Source organism: Peromyscus maniculatus, chromosome 2 (genome assembly GCF_049852395.1).
Source record: "Peromyscus maniculatus bairdii isolate BWxNUB_F1_BW_parent chromosome 2, HU_Pman_BW_mat_3.1, whole genome shotgun sequence".
Lineage (NCBI taxonomy): Eukaryota > Metazoa > Chordata > Mammalia > Rodentia > Cricetidae > Peromyscus > Peromyscus maniculatus.
Window position 1 is genome coordinate 54,184,601 of NC_134853.1, and position 19,850 is coordinate 54,204,450.

General features: G+C 35.0%; 1 protein-coding gene across 6 annotated transcripts in view; it reads left to right on the plus strand.

The window, feature by feature from the left end:
• Epha7 (EPH receptor A7) overlaps nt 1–19,850 on the plus strand; it is a 146,205-nt gene that overhangs the window by 49,556 nt on the left and 76,799 nt on the right. For all 6 annotated transcript variants that reach the window (XM_006991267.4, XM_016009536.3, XM_006991268.4 and 3 more), the window contains exons 4-5: nt 6,623–6,778; nt 7,545–7,880. In XM_006991267.4, coding sequence (XP_006991329.1) covers nt 6,623–6,778; nt 7,545–7,880 — 492 coding nt within the window. The remainder of the gene's footprint in view (nt 1–6,622; nt 6,779–7,544; nt 7,881–19,850) is intronic.

Below are 19,850 nucleotides of genomic sequence, written 5' to 3' on the forward strand. Positions count from 1 at the left end.
TCTATTACATCACAAGTTTCTATTCAGATAAGATCTAAGCTATGTAACTGTATACTGCACACTGAATGAGCATATGGGGAACGAAATCAATGATATAAGATTTTAGTAATTTGTTAGTAATTTCTTATATCTAAATATACTCTAAAATATTTGCATACAGGGTATATTTGTTGAAAAGAGTTTATATGAACAGTTAAAACAAGATTTTCCTGAAGTTTGCTTGCTGGAACATTGAGACTTGAAGTTGTATTATTATTAGACTTTTTTTTAAACCACAGCTATAATGCAATACATTATACATTATAGTTCACATACCATGTAGAACCACCGTTGAAGTTCAGAATTTAAGTTTTTGATCTAGTCACAGCCACTGCAAATTACTTTTAGGTCCTTGGCATTAGCACCAACAAGAAGCAGTTCCCACTAACAGCACTTGCTTATTGCTCCTGCTGGTGACCATAAATCTTTTCAATGTTGATATTTACCAGGTGTTTCAAAGAAATGGAGTCATCTATGTAATATGCTGTAACTTTATTCTTTTGTGTTATCAGGTATCGTGTATTATTTTTACTGTCCTCTGTGTCAGTATTTAGTGTTTTTTTTTGATGAATATATAGTATTCCATTGCATTTCATGGTAACTCTGTTTACCCATTTAAGGAATTAAATACTCATTGGCACAGTAGAGCCACTGACTCAGTTTCCCATTTATTTTCTAAAATCTGTTACTGTTTTGTTGCTAATATTCTCCTGGTAGTTTTAAAATATTTTATTGTATCTAAACACAATGTATTTAGATGATATCTACCCCAGGTCTCTATCCTCCTGGATGCCCCTTTCGAAGACCTCTCCCACCCTCGTACCTTTTTCCAGCTGCTTTTTAAATAGCCTTTCCAATTTTAGCCTCCCTCTCCAGTGTAGATGGGTTTCAATATGCCTTTACTTGCTTTACTGCAGAGGCTAATGCTGTTGTACATCCTTTTTTGTGCCTATGAGCCATTTATATATATTCTGTGAGGAAACATTTATTGTTTGTGATTGGATTAAATGTGCTTTAGTTTCCCTGTATTTATTTATTACTGTTTTTGACTGGCTTATATGTGTGTTTTAATTTTGTAATATTTCTTAAAAGTCTCATTATGCTTTTGGTAGGATCTTATTTTAAATCATGATCTTATAATTTGAGATAAGATTTTTTTTTATATTTGTCATGCATTTTACATGAACTTCCATAATTTTAGGAACAACTTAGGACCTTCAGTATGCAGGCACTGAATATTTGATTGACTTTAAAAAATGGAAATGTCCAATATGAGCAAAGTTTGTGAAAAATGAAACTGCCATAAACGAAATCTGCCACAGTTTTCCTTTTTTGATTTTATGGTATTTGCATGTGTGTGGATACCTGTGTATGTAGAAGCCAGAAATCAGTAATTACCAGCATCTTGCTGGACTGCTTTCCACATTTTTTTCTTATTTCTTCGAGACAGTGTCTCACTGAGCTTGCCAGTTTGACTGAGGTGGCTGGCCAGTATGCCTCCTGTCTCCACCTCCTGGCGTTGGGATTATAGGTGGGTGCCATCTTGCTTGGCTTTTTTTATGGAAATTCTAGGGATGAAACTCAGGCCTATATGCTTGTTCAGGAAGGCCCTAAGACCATTTCATGTAGTGAATATACATTAAGAATTTCAAACATAATAATATCTAGGTCCCAATCATGATTCAGTAACTGATTTAGTCAAGGCAATTTTTTTCAAAGCTTTTCTGATATCCAGTCAGTGGAAATCCCCCCTCCAAACATACAGATTTTCAGTCTAAATATCAAGGGTGATATCAGTCAAGTATGCCTGAGATAAAAGGTAGATGAGCCCACTCACAAGCAGGAAGTCATTCCTGACCATAGAGGATTCTTGAGTTCTGGGATTTCCTAGGACAAGATTGTATAAAGAGGGTATTTATTTATTTGTTCATTTATTCATTTAAATATTTAATTGAAATAAAATTACATCACTTTACCCACTCCCTTTCCTTTCTCCCAATTATTCTCCCTCAATTCCCTCTCCTCCCTTTTCAAGTCAATAGCTCTCTTTCCTTTGATTTTTATTCACACACATACATACATACATACACACACACACACACACACACACACACACACACAAATTCTAAATACAACCTGCTGAGTCTGTTTTGGGTGGTTGTATGTTTCAAGGCTTTTTACTCTGCTTTGGACAGCCAGTAAAAGTGCCCATCCGTGGGAAATGCTGATCTTCCTTCTCCCAGCAGCCATTAGCTCCTGGTTGTTCTTTTGTCCATGGATGGCACACCACGGATGTCCCCATTCAACTTTAACATATCCCTTGATATTGCCATTGTTCCGGTCTTGTTTATGTGCTAAATAATTAGATACATCTTTCCCCAGGTTTACATGATAGGTCATAAACTAGAAGAACCAAGCCCATCCTTATATTTGAACACTATTGTGGAATGGAGATGAGCCATTTTACCTTAATACTTAGCCTGGAGCTGAGTGAACAATGCTGAGTGTCTTTTTTTTTTTTTTTTTTTTTTGGTGGACTTAAGGAATGTTCATTTAGAGCACACATTCTTTAAAACAGAGCTACGATTGTTCTGCTCTCTGCATTAAACAGAAATCAACTCAGAGGCCAGGGCCCTCATTGCTCCAACACCTGGAATCCAGCGAAGGCAACTGTGGTAATGTGATTAGTAGGAATGTAGAAGCAGAACCAAACACAAAGCTTTAGAATCAACTTTTTAAAGTATTTTTGTGTTTGGAATTTGAGTGCATTATTATTTTTTTATGTAATTATTTTATTAATGGGAAACTAAATTGCCTTTTTGTACTTTGTTAAGGAATTTAAGTTGAAAATGTTATTTGTATGAAGTTTGTTATATAGAAGAGTATATTGTCATTAAATATAATTGAATATTAAAGTCTAGTTATGTCATGACAGCAAACAAAAGATCTTATTGTATGCCACCATAAAATTTTGCAGATATATTGTAACAGAAAATTTTTATAGTCTGGTATATGGAACTTTTCTAGACTCTTTCTTGGTCTGGTTTTATGTTTAAGCAACAGACTAAATAAGTAAAACTCACTTAGCACACAGAAATTGAATTAGGATGGTAAACTTATTTATTCATTAAAGGCCAAAGATGGAAAGATCAGTCAAAAGAATCAAGTTCAGGACTCTGCGGTAACATAGAAAACTACCATTAAAATAATAGGTGAGAGATTATTTTTAGAAAGGCAATTAAATATTTGAAACAATTTTTTTATACATAACTTCATTCCTCATGAGTCCCACACTATGCTACTTTTAAACCCATGTTCAATTACAAAATGCCAAGGCCTAAAAGAACATTAAATTTGTATGTTCATTTACTGTTTTAATTTATTCATTTATTTATTCTTCTCCCATAGATTACATCCCAACTGCAGTTTCCCCTCCCTTCTCTCCTTTCAGTCCTTCCCCGTCACTTCTCCTCTCCCCCTTCTCTGTTTCCCTTCACAAAAGAGCAGGGCCTCCCTCCCAGGGATATCAAGGAAACATGGCATAACAAGTTACAATAATGCACACCATATTCATTAAAGTCTGCTTCGAGTTCAAGTTCCATTGATCAAACTGAGCAGTAAAGCAAGGGAGGAAGCATCTCTAAGTGATTGTTTCACAGTTCCCAGGACGTTTTCCTTCTAAAATACCTTGGACATTTGCAATGTGTTTACCACTCAAGTCATCTTCCTAGTGCATGTTAGAAAACCACATGCAGTTGTAGAGAGAAAAGTTGCCAGAGGTCCTGCAAGACATTTTCTAGTAGTCAGGATATGGGATTCTCTTTCATGTCTATTCCAGAATAAGCTACTTTATAAGTTTATCTCATTGAGTGTTTGACCTTTGCCCTTTTACGTAGATATCTTATCTGAGTTTCTAATTTTGAGAACATCGGTTGCTTCCTCCCTAAGATTTTTCTATCCACTTGCTCTCTGTTATCCCAAGAGATTCAGGTTCTTCCCCCACATGCTCTTGCTTGTATTTTAATATCTTCTCCTAAAGATTTTGTACTTATTTTTAATAACTCTAAATTGATAGTTTCCTTTGAGATTAAATGAACTTAATTGCCACAACTTATAATTTTCAGGGTTACCTGCACTATAACCAAATATTACTTCAAAGGAAAAAAATATGAACCCTTTGCCAGAATTGCCTCTATTTAATTATAGCAATGCATGCATTCCATAATTGTTCAGTGCCAGAATTCATGGTAAAGTTGAGATCATTATTTAATATTTCTCATTAAAATGTTTTGTAGTATTGTTACATATACTTCCAAACTAAAAAAATGGCAATGATTTAATAGTTGTATATTAAAAACAAGATAATAAAGGTCTATTGAAAATTACTTAGAGTAACTAAAAGCCTTGAGAGCCAGCACCAAAATGAGACTCGTGTAGTGAACAACATACGGTTTTATGTGTGCAGACCTGTGTTCTAAATCCAGTTTTAACTTAGGCAAGTGGAATTATTTGAAGAATTCAGGTTACTTTTGCCTCAAAGCTGTTTTCCCATCTGTTAAAAGGGAAATAGAATGTAATGAAATTTGAAAGATGAGCAATAAGACTTTTAAATTTCTCAACGTTAGACTATTATAGATACATTCTCAACATCATGAATGTTCATGAAGAAACTCACTTTCTAATTTGGGAGCTGCTGGGGGTTTCCCTTTATTAGAAAAATGGGAGAAAAATTCTTAGAGGTTCTACTATTTAGCTTCAGTTTGCTACCTGAAAGCCTGCATCTGCTAAGTGTCAGATTGTAGTGCCACCAGTCTCCCATAGTCCTTTCACTTCCCACTACTCTCTGTTAAAAATAATAAGTGACAATACAATGTCGTGAAGAATTCTCTTTCTGACATTTCTAAATGATGATGTTTCAAGGTGTAGGTTAGGATTGAAGCTTTTTCCCACATCATCTTTTATCTTTATATACCGATAGAACATGTAACAAGATGCAGTGGGTATTTTTAAATAACAATAATAAGTAACAATTTGTGTGTGTTATCAGTTAACATCCTTTAATAGGGCACAATCAAATCTGTACTGGTTGTGAATTTTGCTATAGTTTTGTGTCGGAGGTTTTTCTTTGTGCTTGGAGTATGTAATAATCGCTACTGACAATATGTAAGGATGCATTGTCTGTCTTTGTCTAATGTAATTGTTCCCATTTTCTACTTGTATATACTGGAAAACACAATTTAGTGGAGCAGCTTCTGGGGGCAGTGGTGGATCTTATATTTACAGTGAGATTGTGGTGTTCCTGATATCTCTCTGTCGAAACATAGTGCATCTATAAATTAAATTTATATTATATAAAATACCTATCTTGTAAACAGTGTTAATTTCTTGAATCTAAATATTATGCTTTCATAAATTTCAAAGCTGCACATGAAATATTCACCATGTAGACAAAACCAAAGAAAGACAACATCTCTGAAAATTATTACACCCCAGCAGGATAGTTACCACTTTCCGCTATACAGAGAGGCAATTTTAATTAATTTTCTGATTAGCACCCAAAGAGAGCAAACTAAACCTTTAAATGAGGGATAAATTTTAGAGCTGGGTGTGGTGGCACATGCCTTTAATTTCAGCACTTGAAAGACAGAGGAAGGCTGATATCTGTGACCTCGAGGTCTGCCTGGTCTACATAGTGAGTTACAGGATAGTAAACACTGCACAGGGAGGCCCTGTTTTAAGAAACCAAAAGCAAAAACGAAATTGATGAAAAAATTTTAAAATATGTTCATTTAAAATAATACCTGAGTACTTTAAATGTTACTGAAAAAAAACACAGCTGTATCTCTAAAGAAGATTTAGTGGATATTTTATATAAAGAATGAATTGGATCTGTTTAATATATTTAATGTAGAGTACCCTCAATAATAACATTGCTGAAATAAAAAAAATTCAACTTGCAAAATTTTAATTAGGGATAAACATGAGCATCTAAAAGACCCAAGAATATTAAGTGGTGCATGGGTACCTACCTTCCATAGTTCTCTGCTCTCTGCCTAGCACAGTTGCTGGCTTCTTGAGTATAAACCGTATCGGAGCAGAGGAGAAACAAGACCATCATCCACTCCAGGCCACATCTCCCCTTCTCCCTAATGATCAGTCACCCTCCGTTCCTAGTACTTAAGTATTTTTTTTAACAAAAACATTTGTGTCATGGGTTTGGGGAGCCTGCAGTATAACTTTCATGTATTCAATTTGGAGTACCTGGAAATTTGGGGCAAGACATTTCAGCCATATGCAGATGAAAGTTTCTCTATCATTATTACTGCTATTCAGTTCCAATGTTGATGTAAACGTCCTTTGAGTTTCCTTGAATCAGTCATCCTGCTCCTCAGTGTCCTAACAGAGCACTGAGCCCAGCTGCAGGTGCAACTCTGCTGTATTGTTTGTTTGTATCATTTTGTTTTAAAGTGTGTCCTGATATTGAGCTGCTGACATCCAGTGTCTTATTTTTTGCTGACTATTCCTCGATTTATCAGTAACGGCCCAGTAGTCCTCACACTCTCACCACTTGTTTCCTTCCCAGCCTGTGGCCGCAGGTTCTACAAATCTTCCTCTCAAGATCTTCAGTGTTCTCGTTGTCCAACCCACAGCTTCTCTGACCGAGAAGGCTCCTCGAGATGTGAATGTGAAGATGGGTACTACAGAGCTCCTTCTGATCCACCATATGTCGCGTGCACAAGTAAGTTCAAGCCGGGAAATGAATGGCTCCTATTTCCTTTCCATTCATTTGCAGAACTCAGTAGAGCATCAATCACCATGGCAGGCTTTAAGTTTGAAACTTTCAGTTCTTCATATCTGTAAACTTTTCCACAAGCAGATTCAGTGAAGCAGTGTTGTTAATATAATTTCATCTCTCAAAATTAAGTCATTTAATAATGACTCTTTTATATATGGTATTTTTTAGAAATCATTACAAGTTATTGGCTGTCCAGTATAGGAAATGTGGCTAAACAGTAGTGTTTTCTGAACTATAATCTTGGTGATAAACAAAAGTCAATCTTGCACATTGCTGCTTCAATTAATGAATGTTGGAGAGGCCCACGTAAAAAGCAGTTCGACTTATTGCTGTTAGTCACTCTCAAGCATATTAGGATGAAATGTGTGTTTATTGTTATATGGTTCAAAGAAGAACTATTTAACAATCACACAACTCTTTTCCTTGAGCATGCTAACTGTTTCTATTGCTTAGAAGAAACATGTGAATGACTGCGGCAAAAGTAGATCGGCAGTGTTACCCTGGTCTTGTTCAGCATTAAATGGAATGTAAATCCTCTTGTCAACTCAGATAGCTTCTCTAGTGAAGATGTGAGAGAAATCCTGGTAGCCAACCTCTGGCTGTTCTATTTCATTCTAATATACTACATAGATGCTATCGTTGACTTTGTTTGTACACATTTTTCTTCTTCTTTTTTGCCTACTTGCTTATTTATTTTTGGCTTCCAAAGGGCCTCCCTCTGCACCACAGAACCTTATTTTCAATATCAATCAAACCACTGTAAGTTTGGAATGGAGTCCTCCGGCAGACAACGGGGGAAGAAATGATGTCACCTACAGAATATTGTGTAAACGGTGCAGTTGGGAGCAAGGAGAATGTGTTCCATGTGGAAGCAACATTGGATACATGCCCCAGCAGACGGGATTAGAGGATAACTATGTCACTGTCATGGACCTGCTTGCCCATGCGAATTACACTTTTGAAGTCGAAGCAGTAAATGGAGTGTCTGACTTAAGCCGATCCCAGCGGCTCTTCGCAGCGGTGAGCGTCACCACTGGTCAAGCAGGTATGTGCTGTGTGTCTTTACTGAGTTTTCATTAGTCAGTGGTTCTGCCTGAGTGTTTGCTAACACCACTGCACAGAAATTTATGTTGCCAGCTTATTGATTTAACTTCTACTTATTTCTCCTATTACCTGTGAAGTGACATTTATACTTACTAATAACTCCATAGTTCTGGCAAAGGAAGTAAAGGCAGAAGCATTTTAAGCCAGTTTAAACTGCTGTACTGTGAACTGTTTTTTTTTTTTTGTTTGTTTTGTTTTTTTTTTTTTTTTTGAAAGCTCAAAAAGAGGAGCGAGAAACTACAGGCCAAGACGGTCAATAGTATTTGCCCTTTTAAAATGTGGTTTGTGCTCATGATTATAATCTACATGACAGTTAAAAGTAATGGATGAGATTGTTGTGCCATCATATATTTCCTAATCAAATTTTTACCGTATAGAATATGAAGCTTGTAACAGCTGAAAACTTTGCTTTGTTAATTTGCACTAGAGTATTTTGAATTCATCAGTAGATGTGGGATCCTGTGAATGTCCCTAATTTTGTAACACATACTTAGCAAATTTAATGAGTATTTCAAAAGAAATGATAATTGTGAACTTGTAGATTAGTCTAATACTAGCTTGAATTATTTTTTCAACTGATAATTGAAATGTTTTCCTTAGTTTTTGTTACAGCTAATAGGTCCTGGAAAATGCATGTAAGGTAGTCGGAAGCTAGACATTTCTGAAACCACCAGAAAAGTCTTATTACTGGAAAACGTTTCAGAAATTGGAGCTTTTCTCAGCTGAAGCTGTTGAAAGATGCTCTGCAGTCGATATTTAGTAGATGTAGCCAAGGACTAGGTTATCACCAGTACTAAAAGTGGCCCTGCACTAGATGATGGAGTTTTGTGAACATTGCAATAAGCTTATAAGAAGGTGCTTGTGGTCTTTGGCTGACTGTCTGAAACTAATCAGCATTCTACCTAAGAAGAGCCTGATCTGGCCTTCCTTTCTCTGTTAATGTTAACACTGCATTGCCTGTTTAAATTACATCTGTACAATGACAGCTGCATATGAACTGGTGCTGCAGATTATGTGTACATTATAGTTTTTTAAATATGGTCAATGGACTGCTATTGTGCTCTGGAAATCAAACTGGGAAGGGATTAGGATATAAACTGAAACTACTTGAAGAAGAACTGTATTGTTTCTCAAACTGGCCTCTCTAAGAAGCAATCAGCAGGATGGAGTTTGGTGTGAGGAACTTGATTCAGGGTGGAGTTGAAATTAGACAGCCAGGGAAGGGAGAAGGAAAGGAAAGTGGGCAAAGGGGCAATTGAGCTGTGAGGCAGTCTGGTTGGAATCTCCTTCAGTCTCTAGGGAGTGGCCTCCATTGAATGGACTTCCATGTTATCCTTTGTGGAAATGATTTTACACTTTGGTGTTTCCCAGATATTGACTCTGAGTTTCACTAGGAAGGAATATGGTATCATTTTTCAGAGAAAAAAAAAATTCTTACGGAGGCAGGGAAGGGAGTTCTGCTTCTTGGCAGCTCCCTCAGCGGCTGGTAAAATAATTTCTTTCGTCCTTCACCAAGGGGACTGTGACCACCACATCACACCATCCATTACATAAAATTAAATCATAAAAAAAAAACAGGGGAGCAAAGTTCAGGCTGTGTTTAGAGAAAGACAGGGGTCTGGGCTGGGTCAGTAAAGGTTTCCCTGAAGGGCTAGTGGGAGCTTCCTTGTTGGAAATAAGACCTGATGCAGTGAGGAGAGCTGGGTCTGGGGAGGAAGCAAGTTGGTGTTGATGGAGTTTTAGTTTTTGTGTACCCTCCACAACACATCTTCCCTATTAATTGTAGTTTCTTCTGCTCCCTTTTCATTGAAAATACATTTTTTAACTCACATAATATATCCGATTACAGTTTCTCCTCCAAGTTTCTCTCTCCTTCCCTCACATCCAGATACACCCCCTTTCTGTTTCTCATTAGAAAACAAACAGGTTTCTGAGAAATAATAATAAAATAAAATGTAAGATAAAATAAAAAGTAATGTATTGGACAAAACAAAAGGAGAAGTGAAAGAGCCCAAGAGAAGGCATTGGATTCAGAGACCCAGTAATTTGCACACTCAGGGTGCCCCCGCCTGACTTCTCCATGTTTTGTGAGTTGTGCAGGTGTTGTCCCCAGTAATGCAGCTGTGGTGTCAGAGTGTGAAGAGCAACCTCTAGTCTTGACAACAGCCTGGGTTGTTAGAGGATACCAATGGAACCCCGTTGGCTACCAACTCTAGTAGATGAGACCTAATCCCAGGACTGAAAGCTTCCTTTGGTGAGGAGAGATGGCCAGGTGGGGCTCTGTCTCCCCCGTTCTTTAGCAATTCCTGTTAGATTGCCTTAAGCACTTCTCTAAGTATGAAGCAGCTGTTTTCTAGAGACACAAGGGTGTACCTGGGCATCAGTCAGTGTGGGGCAGACATCCTGATATCACCTATCACTGATAATTTAGTCTCTTTTCTCTCCTTTATTGGAAGTTTTATTGTACATGGGTGAATGGGTTTCATAGCACTTCTGTATCATATCTTTAAATGTTTGAGCAAATGTGCTAATGTAAAACATGAATTTAAGAATATGACTTTTAAATGATCACCAGTAAATTGTTTGACACAAATTATTGCCATTAATTATACTATCTCAGAATTTTCAAAAGCGTGTATATAATCATATCAAAGATTGTTTCTTAAATCGCTTAGTTGTATAATCTATTACATGAGACTTCTCAGGTTAAATAAAGTAAGAACTATTGAGAGAAAGAGGATCTAATAATGTGTTGTTATTATTAATTACAGAATAACTTTGAGGGATAACTTTGATAAACAGTATTATCTCTGACTGCCATTTCATTCCCTTTCTTTAAGCAAAAATAAAATTACATTCTTTAGTTTAATTAATTTCATGTTTTTCAATGCCCAGAACTGATCTCTCAGTATAAGATTTATTTCAGTGTTCCTTTAGTTTGATTTGTGATATATATGTAATGTTCCAAATAAAATATATTAGTGAGGTCATATAATATAGCATAATATATAAGCAAAGCTATACTAAAAAGATGCTAGGACAAGTCATTTTATTTAATTTTCAGAAATAGCCTTATCCACATGAATTAATGGGATTCAGCTCTAATACTTTTCTCAAATATTAACCCAAATTGTTTCTTCCCAGTGATTTAAAATGGACACAAATCAACTTACATGTCTGGTATTTAAAATAAATTATTTCCATTTATGTTGGTATATTTTTATATTTCTTGGAAATCTATAACCTTGGCTTATATTTTAAGGAAATATGCTCTTAAGAAAATATATCTTCTTGTTCTAGAACATTTACTGATTATGTAAAGAAACATTTTATTTGGCAGTCTCCAAAAGATATCATTAGTTCACCAATAGGTTAAAAAAAGCCACAAGTACAAAAGAAATTGTAAAACATGATTTAGAAAAAGTGTTAATTTTATTAAAACTTGAAGGCATGAGCACGTCTATGGCATCTACAGCAGAAGATCCAGACTCTGTCCTTTCCAAATTCTTATTTTGAAGCTTTGATCCCTAGTATGTCTGTCAGGTGATGGGGTGTACAAAGAAGAAAAAGGAAGTTAAGTCTTAACAGTAATCTGTCCCCTCACAGTCCGTGACGTTATAGGTAGTGACCCCAGAAAGTGCCCTTCCCTCCTCCTCTCCCCTCCTTCCACACCCTGGAGGACAGGCTGTAATAGTAGCAGATGGAAAGCTGTGATCTCTAAGCCTGAAAGTGAAGCCTCAACAAAACTGAACCCTGTAGGGCTTTGGTTCAGGGACTCCCAGTCTCCAGATCTGTAGGAAATGACTAAGTAAGGCTACGGTATGTTCTAGCAGACCATGCTGATTAATGTAACTATTCATCTGTGAAATAATTGGACTTCACTATAATATGCTGAAAGAAAGTATTTGTTTTCTATGAACATGAAGCTAAATAAGGCATCTGCCCCTTTGTATCCTGAGCAAACTGAGGGTTGCAGATATTTGTATTGTTTGTGTTTTTCATGCTCTAAAATGTTTGAACTTGTTTAGTGAGGAGCCCTAGGAAAAGCCAGTGACCTACAGTCATGCTTTCTTTTCTGTACACAAGACAAGTTGATTGACTTTCTAAGGAGATATGGAGGCTGTGATGTGATGGTGGCACAAAACTCCATGGAAATTAGTTATGGATTTTTGTTTCAGTTTTCAAGCTTGAAAAAGTTTGTCATATTCTTGGCAATTTTAATCTAGCAATTTACACATGATTAAGGAGTAAGTGCTGTATATAATATTCTTGTGAAATAATTTTTATAACTGTATTTTAGAGAATTAAATTTGTACCTTACTAAATTTAGACCCTTTCTTTTAAACAAATACTGGATTATTACCCTTGAGCAGTCAATAATGATAGTATTATGTAAAGTAATTCTTATATGATGTACTACCCTTAATAGAAGGTCTTTCATTTTGCTACTGAAATTTTATTGAGTCAAGGCCTTAGCCAAATTAAAGGCATCCCCTAAAACAATATTTATAAAAGAATAACCACTTCACTTTTAAATTTTAAAAGTTCATTTAATTGAGAAATAGAAATTAGGTTTCACTAAAATGTGCCTACTTGTTCTTTTCTTTTAAAGAGAAAAAAGTACAAAAATCATTTTCACTTAAGGACCTAAAGGTGCAAAAAAATATGCACGATATAATCTTTGGTAGATATCTATTGAATTTATTATCTATTTCTGGAGATACTAAACAATTAAGGGTATTAAAATAATATATTTATTAATATGTTAGTAATTCAAATACACAAATGTTTCTAGTATGAATTAATCCATAATGTACTTTTGATTATTTTTAACCAGTTATCTCAGTGATTACGATCCAGTTTACAGACAGCTTTGGTGTGGGAGTCATTAATCTGTTCTTGGGGGAGCCAAAAGCCATTTCTGTTACTAAAATATGAGCATTATACAGAGAGACATCATTTCAGATCATGAAAAGCCAGAAAATATTGCTTCATATGCTGTTTATGTGTGAATGAATGGATATACATGAACAGATGATGATGGCGATAATAAACATTTTGGTGCATGTTTTAGTAGAACATGGTTCTCCCGAGCTCCAGTTCCTATGCATTGCCCATCTCACCCATGCAAGTCATTTGAGTTCCTGAACCTACACAGTGGCATCACCTTGAGAGTGGTAGGAGGTGGTCTTTACTTTGATAAGCACTTAGTTTTTCCGTTTCAGTACCAGTCTACTGAAAGAGAGAGTAAATGTTGATTATTTTATTCCTTGCTTTGTTGGTGATGAATTGAAGCAAATTTGATTCAGACAAGCAATCTAGTGGAATGATGCAGAGCTATCCAGAAAACATCTGTACTTATCCACCAATGCAGTAGATTAGAGCTACCTAGAGAAGACATTGATTCACGAGGATCATTAACAGTTCTAACCGACTGATCCAAGTAATAGGGTAAAGGAGAGAACACTATCAAGATCTTGCTTCTCAGATCTGTCAATTATAACTACAACAGGTTGATCTTTACTTGTTTAAATCTGTTTTTTTATGACTTTGTTCTTTTAGAAGCAATGGACAGAATCAATTAAGAGGTGAAAGTTCCATTAAAAATTATCCAGCTTCCCTGCACTTCATTTACAAAGAGGTCAATCAGAAAGGGAGAGATAATTGCTCCATCCCAACAAAATTAATCCGGGACACACAGAGCAGATGATGGATGCTCTGTGACAAAATCTGTGACAGAGATGCACATATAGACCTGTAGATACTTGTCCTGTTGCAGACAAGGACCATAGAAAGAGGTGTGTGAAAAACAATTACCACAGGTTTAAGGCACGCAGATCTTAATTATCCATTGTATGTTGACATCAGATAATTAGCGTCTCAAGTTTTGAAAATATCCGGTCATTATGTTCAAGGTATAGAAGGATTCAGAACATTGAGCACAGCATCCATAAAAACAATTATATCTGATAAAAAGCAAACTGAGGTTTAGTCATTGCTGCTAATGTATTATAAAGTGTTTTTAATACTTTTAGTCACAACTATTAATTCTAGATGTGTCAGGCTATACCATATATAATTTATTGTACAGACGTGAATATAAATAACCACAGCAATATACATGTGCCAAAAAATGCTTTTAGAACTCCCAGTGTTAGGAGTTGGTAGAATAACATTACATGATGAAAATGTAAATGGAGTGGCCCCCAAGTTCCACAGCAAGGCTGCCACAGCAATGCCGTGAAGGGATGCTTTTCAGCTAGGGACTGGTAGATTCAAATTTCTTAGACGGTCGTCTGAATGAAGACAGAAGAAAATCCACTGGATCTGAACATATATTTAAGCTCTGAAAATCACTTTGCCGGGAAACTTGAGGGAGAGAACATCATAATCCTATTTCCATGGTCAGAAAGAAATACACTGTGGCATATGCAGCAGGCAAGCTCACTGGTGGCTCAACTGAATTGTAGTAGATTGCTTTTTATGCTGATTTCATACAACATTTATCAAACTGCTAAAGACTGCGACCGAAAATGGGGCTGAGTTTTGTTTGGAAAGAAATGGCTGCCGTTGTTCTTTTCTACTGCATCATCATAACCTTGTTTTCTCCTTGTTTTGACATTTCATTCTATTTTCTTACATGCCTGACATCACCAACAACCCAAATTTAGCCTCACATAAATTTTATTGTTGAGAACCCTATAATATCAGATAGAGGTCATAATAAAGGAGAAATGTTAATTTTATAAAGAAAAACTTTACGTGTATTACCATCATTTCTGTAATATGTTATCATTCTTAGGGCTGAATGCTCTAAAATCAGTATACATCTTACAGAGTGCCTTGGTTTGTAACTATACATATGTCGCTATGGACATTAATACAGCTTGTTGTTTTATAGGGTGGTTTTATTATACATTTTGTTTTTATCTTCTGTTTCTCCTCTTCTCCCATATATCATAAATTTTGCCCCATAATGCATGCACTCCTGAATTTAAATGTGGAAAGATTTTGCTACATATTTGTGTGATAGTGAATGGACTGGTTACATATCTGTATGGTAGTACATATTTGATGCTTTCTGAGCCTGATCCTCAGGAAAACATATACACACAGAAATACACACAAATAGACACCATAGTGTCATACACAAACACACACACACACACACACACACACACACACACACACACACTAAGCCAGAAATGTTTTGAAATTATTCCTGCTATTTTCTCCATTTGTTAATACTGAATAAACCTCATTTTAGTCATTTTTTTGTTTTTAAAATTTCCATAAACAAACAGAACACCATGAACATATTTCAAGACTAGGATATCGATATAATTATAAGGTATACCTGCTACACTGAATCCTGCTTTGCCAGACAAGATTCCAGCTGCCTTAAACTGCTGCCTCACTCTTGAAGTTTCATTCTTTTTTTAAATCTAAGGTGGAAATGGGTGAGTGGATTGTAATTATTTTATCCTGTGACTCTTCAATCTGTTTTCTGGACAAACCTCAGCTAATCTGCTGAAGCAGGAGCAGTTGACTTTATATTTTGCTTGGGATTAAGTTACTAATTAGGGTCCTCAGTGGATATGAAAAGCACTGTCTTCTGACAAAATGCATTGGCTGTCTGTAGAGCCTATTTCAACTTTAATCCAGGACTGGAGAGCTATAGACAGGTGGTCTGAGGATGTACTTTTATATTTTTGCCTTAAGCACCCAGATACAAGCTCGGTGATTGTGTTTCCACATTGAAATCCCCTATTGTCTGTTGGCCTCTGAAGTTTCCTACTCCTGGAACTAGAAACCAAACAAATTTATTTTTATATGTAACAACTTAGAATATATCTTCATTAGACTAAGTTAAAAATTTATATTTCACCTATTAAATTCCGATAGATTAGTGCAAAATCTATTTTGATTGCATTATGTTTTAAAATCTTGAGACATTTTTATATTGGGGACAGATTTTTGAGCATATTTACATTCAGAATTTTCAAATTGTAATTTAAATTATAAAATTTTAGAAAAGTCATACAATTATGTTTATAAAGGTGAATCAGTAGTAATTGAATTTCTTTATTTTTTGTGTATCCACGCTGAATATATATTTTTTCTTAAGAGCTGTTTTATTTATTTTTAAATTAATTGTACCATCTGCCAAATAGGTTCCTTGTACAGTATCTAGTTTGTTCTTGAAGACAAGAAAACTGTTATGTGCATTCTTGATGGATGTCACTAACAGAAAGATGCATTTATTATTTTGAGCAGGCAAATGAGTAGCATATAAAGCCATATTTTCCAATAGCTATTGCCTAATTGGACATTTTGTTTTGTGTATCCACTCTTAGGTGTATAATAAACATATCTAGGAGAATTCAACATTGAAACTAGATTTAATGTTCCTCTGGGTCATGGAAATTATCCTGCCCTTGTTATAAAACATTGTTTTTTTTTTATTGTTCTTGGGGTGTAAATAAATGTATTGACAGTAAAGAATTAACAGCACATTCAGGAAGACTTTATTTAATAATAATGATGCAAAATAGTTTTACGCCATTCGATTTATCTAATTTATAACTGTTTGATTGCCACAGCATGCCTTTCATCTGCAGGAACTGCACCCTAGGGAGTAGTCAACTTATTAATTCATCACTTGCCTTTCTTTATGGTTGCAAGTCCCATTATAGTATAAGCACAGAGTGACACTCTCTTCTGAAAGCTGCCAGCCAACTGGTTCCAGTCTAGCTGACCTTTTGTTTGTAACCATGATCCTAATGGTTTTCCTATTGGCTTCTGTTTCTCATAGATTACATTACAATCTACTCTTTTGTCTTATGGTATCTTGATGGGGACAGAACAGTCAGAGTGAACTGCACACCTGCAATTACAGAGCTTTAAAAAGAGGAAGGACCTGCCTCAAGTTAACCTGTAGGCTCTTTTTAAATGCCTTTTGATTTATCTGTCACTTGATCCATCAGCAATGAATAATTTTCATGGAAGGTGCACTTTAATTACATTCCCATTTGACTTGCATTATCAACCCCTATCTAGGTAATTAATCTCACCAAGTATCCAATTTCAGCCTTTATTGCTGGCAGGCAGACCTTCTGAATTATGTGTGCTTGAATGGGTCTTGGGTCTTTTCACCAAGCAGCCCCTGAAAGAGATCTAAGGCTCTCCAAATCCCAAAACTATGTCTTGGATTTTTTCCTCATAGATACTGTGAATAAATTATATTTTGTAACATGCATGTACATCTACAACTTATAGATTATTACAATACTTAAAATTAAGATTAAAACTAGGTCAAGTCTCCCTCCCTGGTGTACCCATACTGTTTGTCACTTTGTCACGGGAGGAAGAGTGCTAAGTTAATAAATACAGCTAACACTTGTGTCTCTCTGCTGATGTTGGGTAATAACCATCTAAACTTCAGTGGGCTATTTTACTTTGGGAATTAGGTTTTCCTGAATTAATGTGAACAGTTAGGTTGAAGATAAATCAAAATCAGAAAGACTTAAAACTATCTTTCTACTTCATACTATTGTACTCCATTTTTTACAGTTTTCCTTATTCTCAGTTTAAGTACTTGACCTTCTGCCTACCTCTGGAATTTAATTGCTAAATTTCCACATTGAATAATGCCAAAGATAATTTTGCCATTTTAGTTTATGTGTACATATATACACAGACACTCTGAAATATTCAATTGTCTTTTTTGCCCAGAAATGTTTAGACATTGACAGTTTTTAGAATTGGGAATTATGCAGTATTTTACTTCTCTATTCATTACACTTCAAGAACATGGAGAACTCTTTGGGAGTGAATCAAAGCATGGAGGAAAATAGGTTGGGTCCCTGAAAATGCCCTAAATACATGACATGATTTTAAGGGGCAGAGTTGTCTGTTGTGTGGAAGAGAAGGCCATCTGACCATCTGGCACTGAAGAGGTTAATGTGTCACTCAGGAATATACCTTGGAAGACAGAGGTTGGAGACAGTAGGGGAAGAACAGTACTTTCTCATCATATGCACAGTTATCTACAGAATACGAGCTTTGTATATTTGAAACCTTTAGTCAGGTGTGAACTTATATAAAAATTAAAAATTACGTTGCTGTCTTTACTGTGTGGGTTGGCCTCTTATTGCTTGCAGTTTATATATGGGTACAATTACAAGTTGTATAAGTTTAATGACTCTGTGTCTTTAACCTCTCTCACAGCATCGTACTTGTGTATCTCCACAAGACCATATATTATGATTATAATATCAAGTACCATACCATTAAAATATAATTTCATTTAATATTTCAATGTGTGTGTAACTTTAATCTGACCACTTTAGTTAAAACAACTGAATGCATTTAAATATATAACTTTACATTCTTAAAATATCTAATATTTCTTTATAAAAATCCTATTATTCTTAATCCAAGCATTGTTTCTCTTTTTACATTTGGGGAAAAAAAATCTCTTCTTTCCCTTAGTTCAATTGCATATTTGCTAAACCAAATACTTCTCAAGAAAAATTAATTTATTTGTTTTTACTAAATATGATTGCAATAATTATTTACAAGCTATCCAGAGGAATCATTTGCAGTTGATATTGTTCAGAATGAATCATTCTACCTGATTTACTATTATAAATTTTTCAGTAAATCATATGTAAGGCATGTGTACTCACATGTTCTCACTAATATACACACACATCTACATTAATTTGTATTACACATTTTAATAAAAAATAGTTCCCCAAAATGTAATATTACCCCATACATATCCTGATAATCAGATGTAAATGCACAATGATTTTGTAGTTTTTGTTTTTAACATGTGACCTTATGGTAATATGTTTTGGGAACTTTGAATCATGAAAGTGTTTAAATTATAAATTGCTTAAGTCTTTAAACAATTGTTTTTCTTCCCTAGAACACCATTTGAATTAGAATATGGTCATATAATTGATATTTAGAGGTAAAGGAATTGATGTTAAATAATAGAGACTCTATATACTGATTCCAAAGATTCTTAATTAGGATTTAAGAATGATTCAAGAGCCAGGAGATTTCCTTCTGAGTTATCTTCTTTTCCAATATATACCCTCTAGACATACATTTCTTCAATGGATTGTCCTGTAAAAACATGTATGACTTTTGTTATTGAGGCAATAAATATCCTCAGCTTATATTATATTCCTACAGAAAAATAAACTCAGTTTCTGTGTAGTAGTGCATTCAAGAAAAGGTAGACCACAGAGACACAGCAGACCAACTGGCTACTGGATTTATAATTATAAGTTTGTACTTCAGGTTAATCAAGTTATTTTTGAGCTTGGGCAAATAATCTAATTTATCTCATTAGTTAATCACCATGCTATATAAGCATTTATGTTATGTAATCACTTATGTGCCAGGCTGAATTTTTAAAAAGCTGTGGTATAAATGTAACTATACCAAAGCAGAATCTTGTTAAAATTAGTAAAATAATGCTGGCAATTTTATTTTTGACTAAAGTTGCTTTCACTAATCTAGTACATAATATTTTCAGTAATCTTTTAAAGAAATAATCCTTTTTAAAAAGATTCTAAGTATGCATGCATTTTATTTCAGTGATCTTGACAAGCTGTGTGACAGATGTTGAGTCTTTATGATACTGCATGTGAATGTACATATATGTGTACAAATTTTAATATTTATGTAATTTAAGATAAAGTTGATTAACCTATTTCTCTAGAAATTTGTAGTATATACCATTATCATACTATGTATAATTTGACAACAGAATACAGGAACTTTTCTACCTTTCTACTCACTTTTATTGTATTTTGAAGGATAGACAAATGGCATTTAATGATAATGATTTTACAGGAATGTCAGTAGAATCTTCTGAAGTCCATAATTTGGA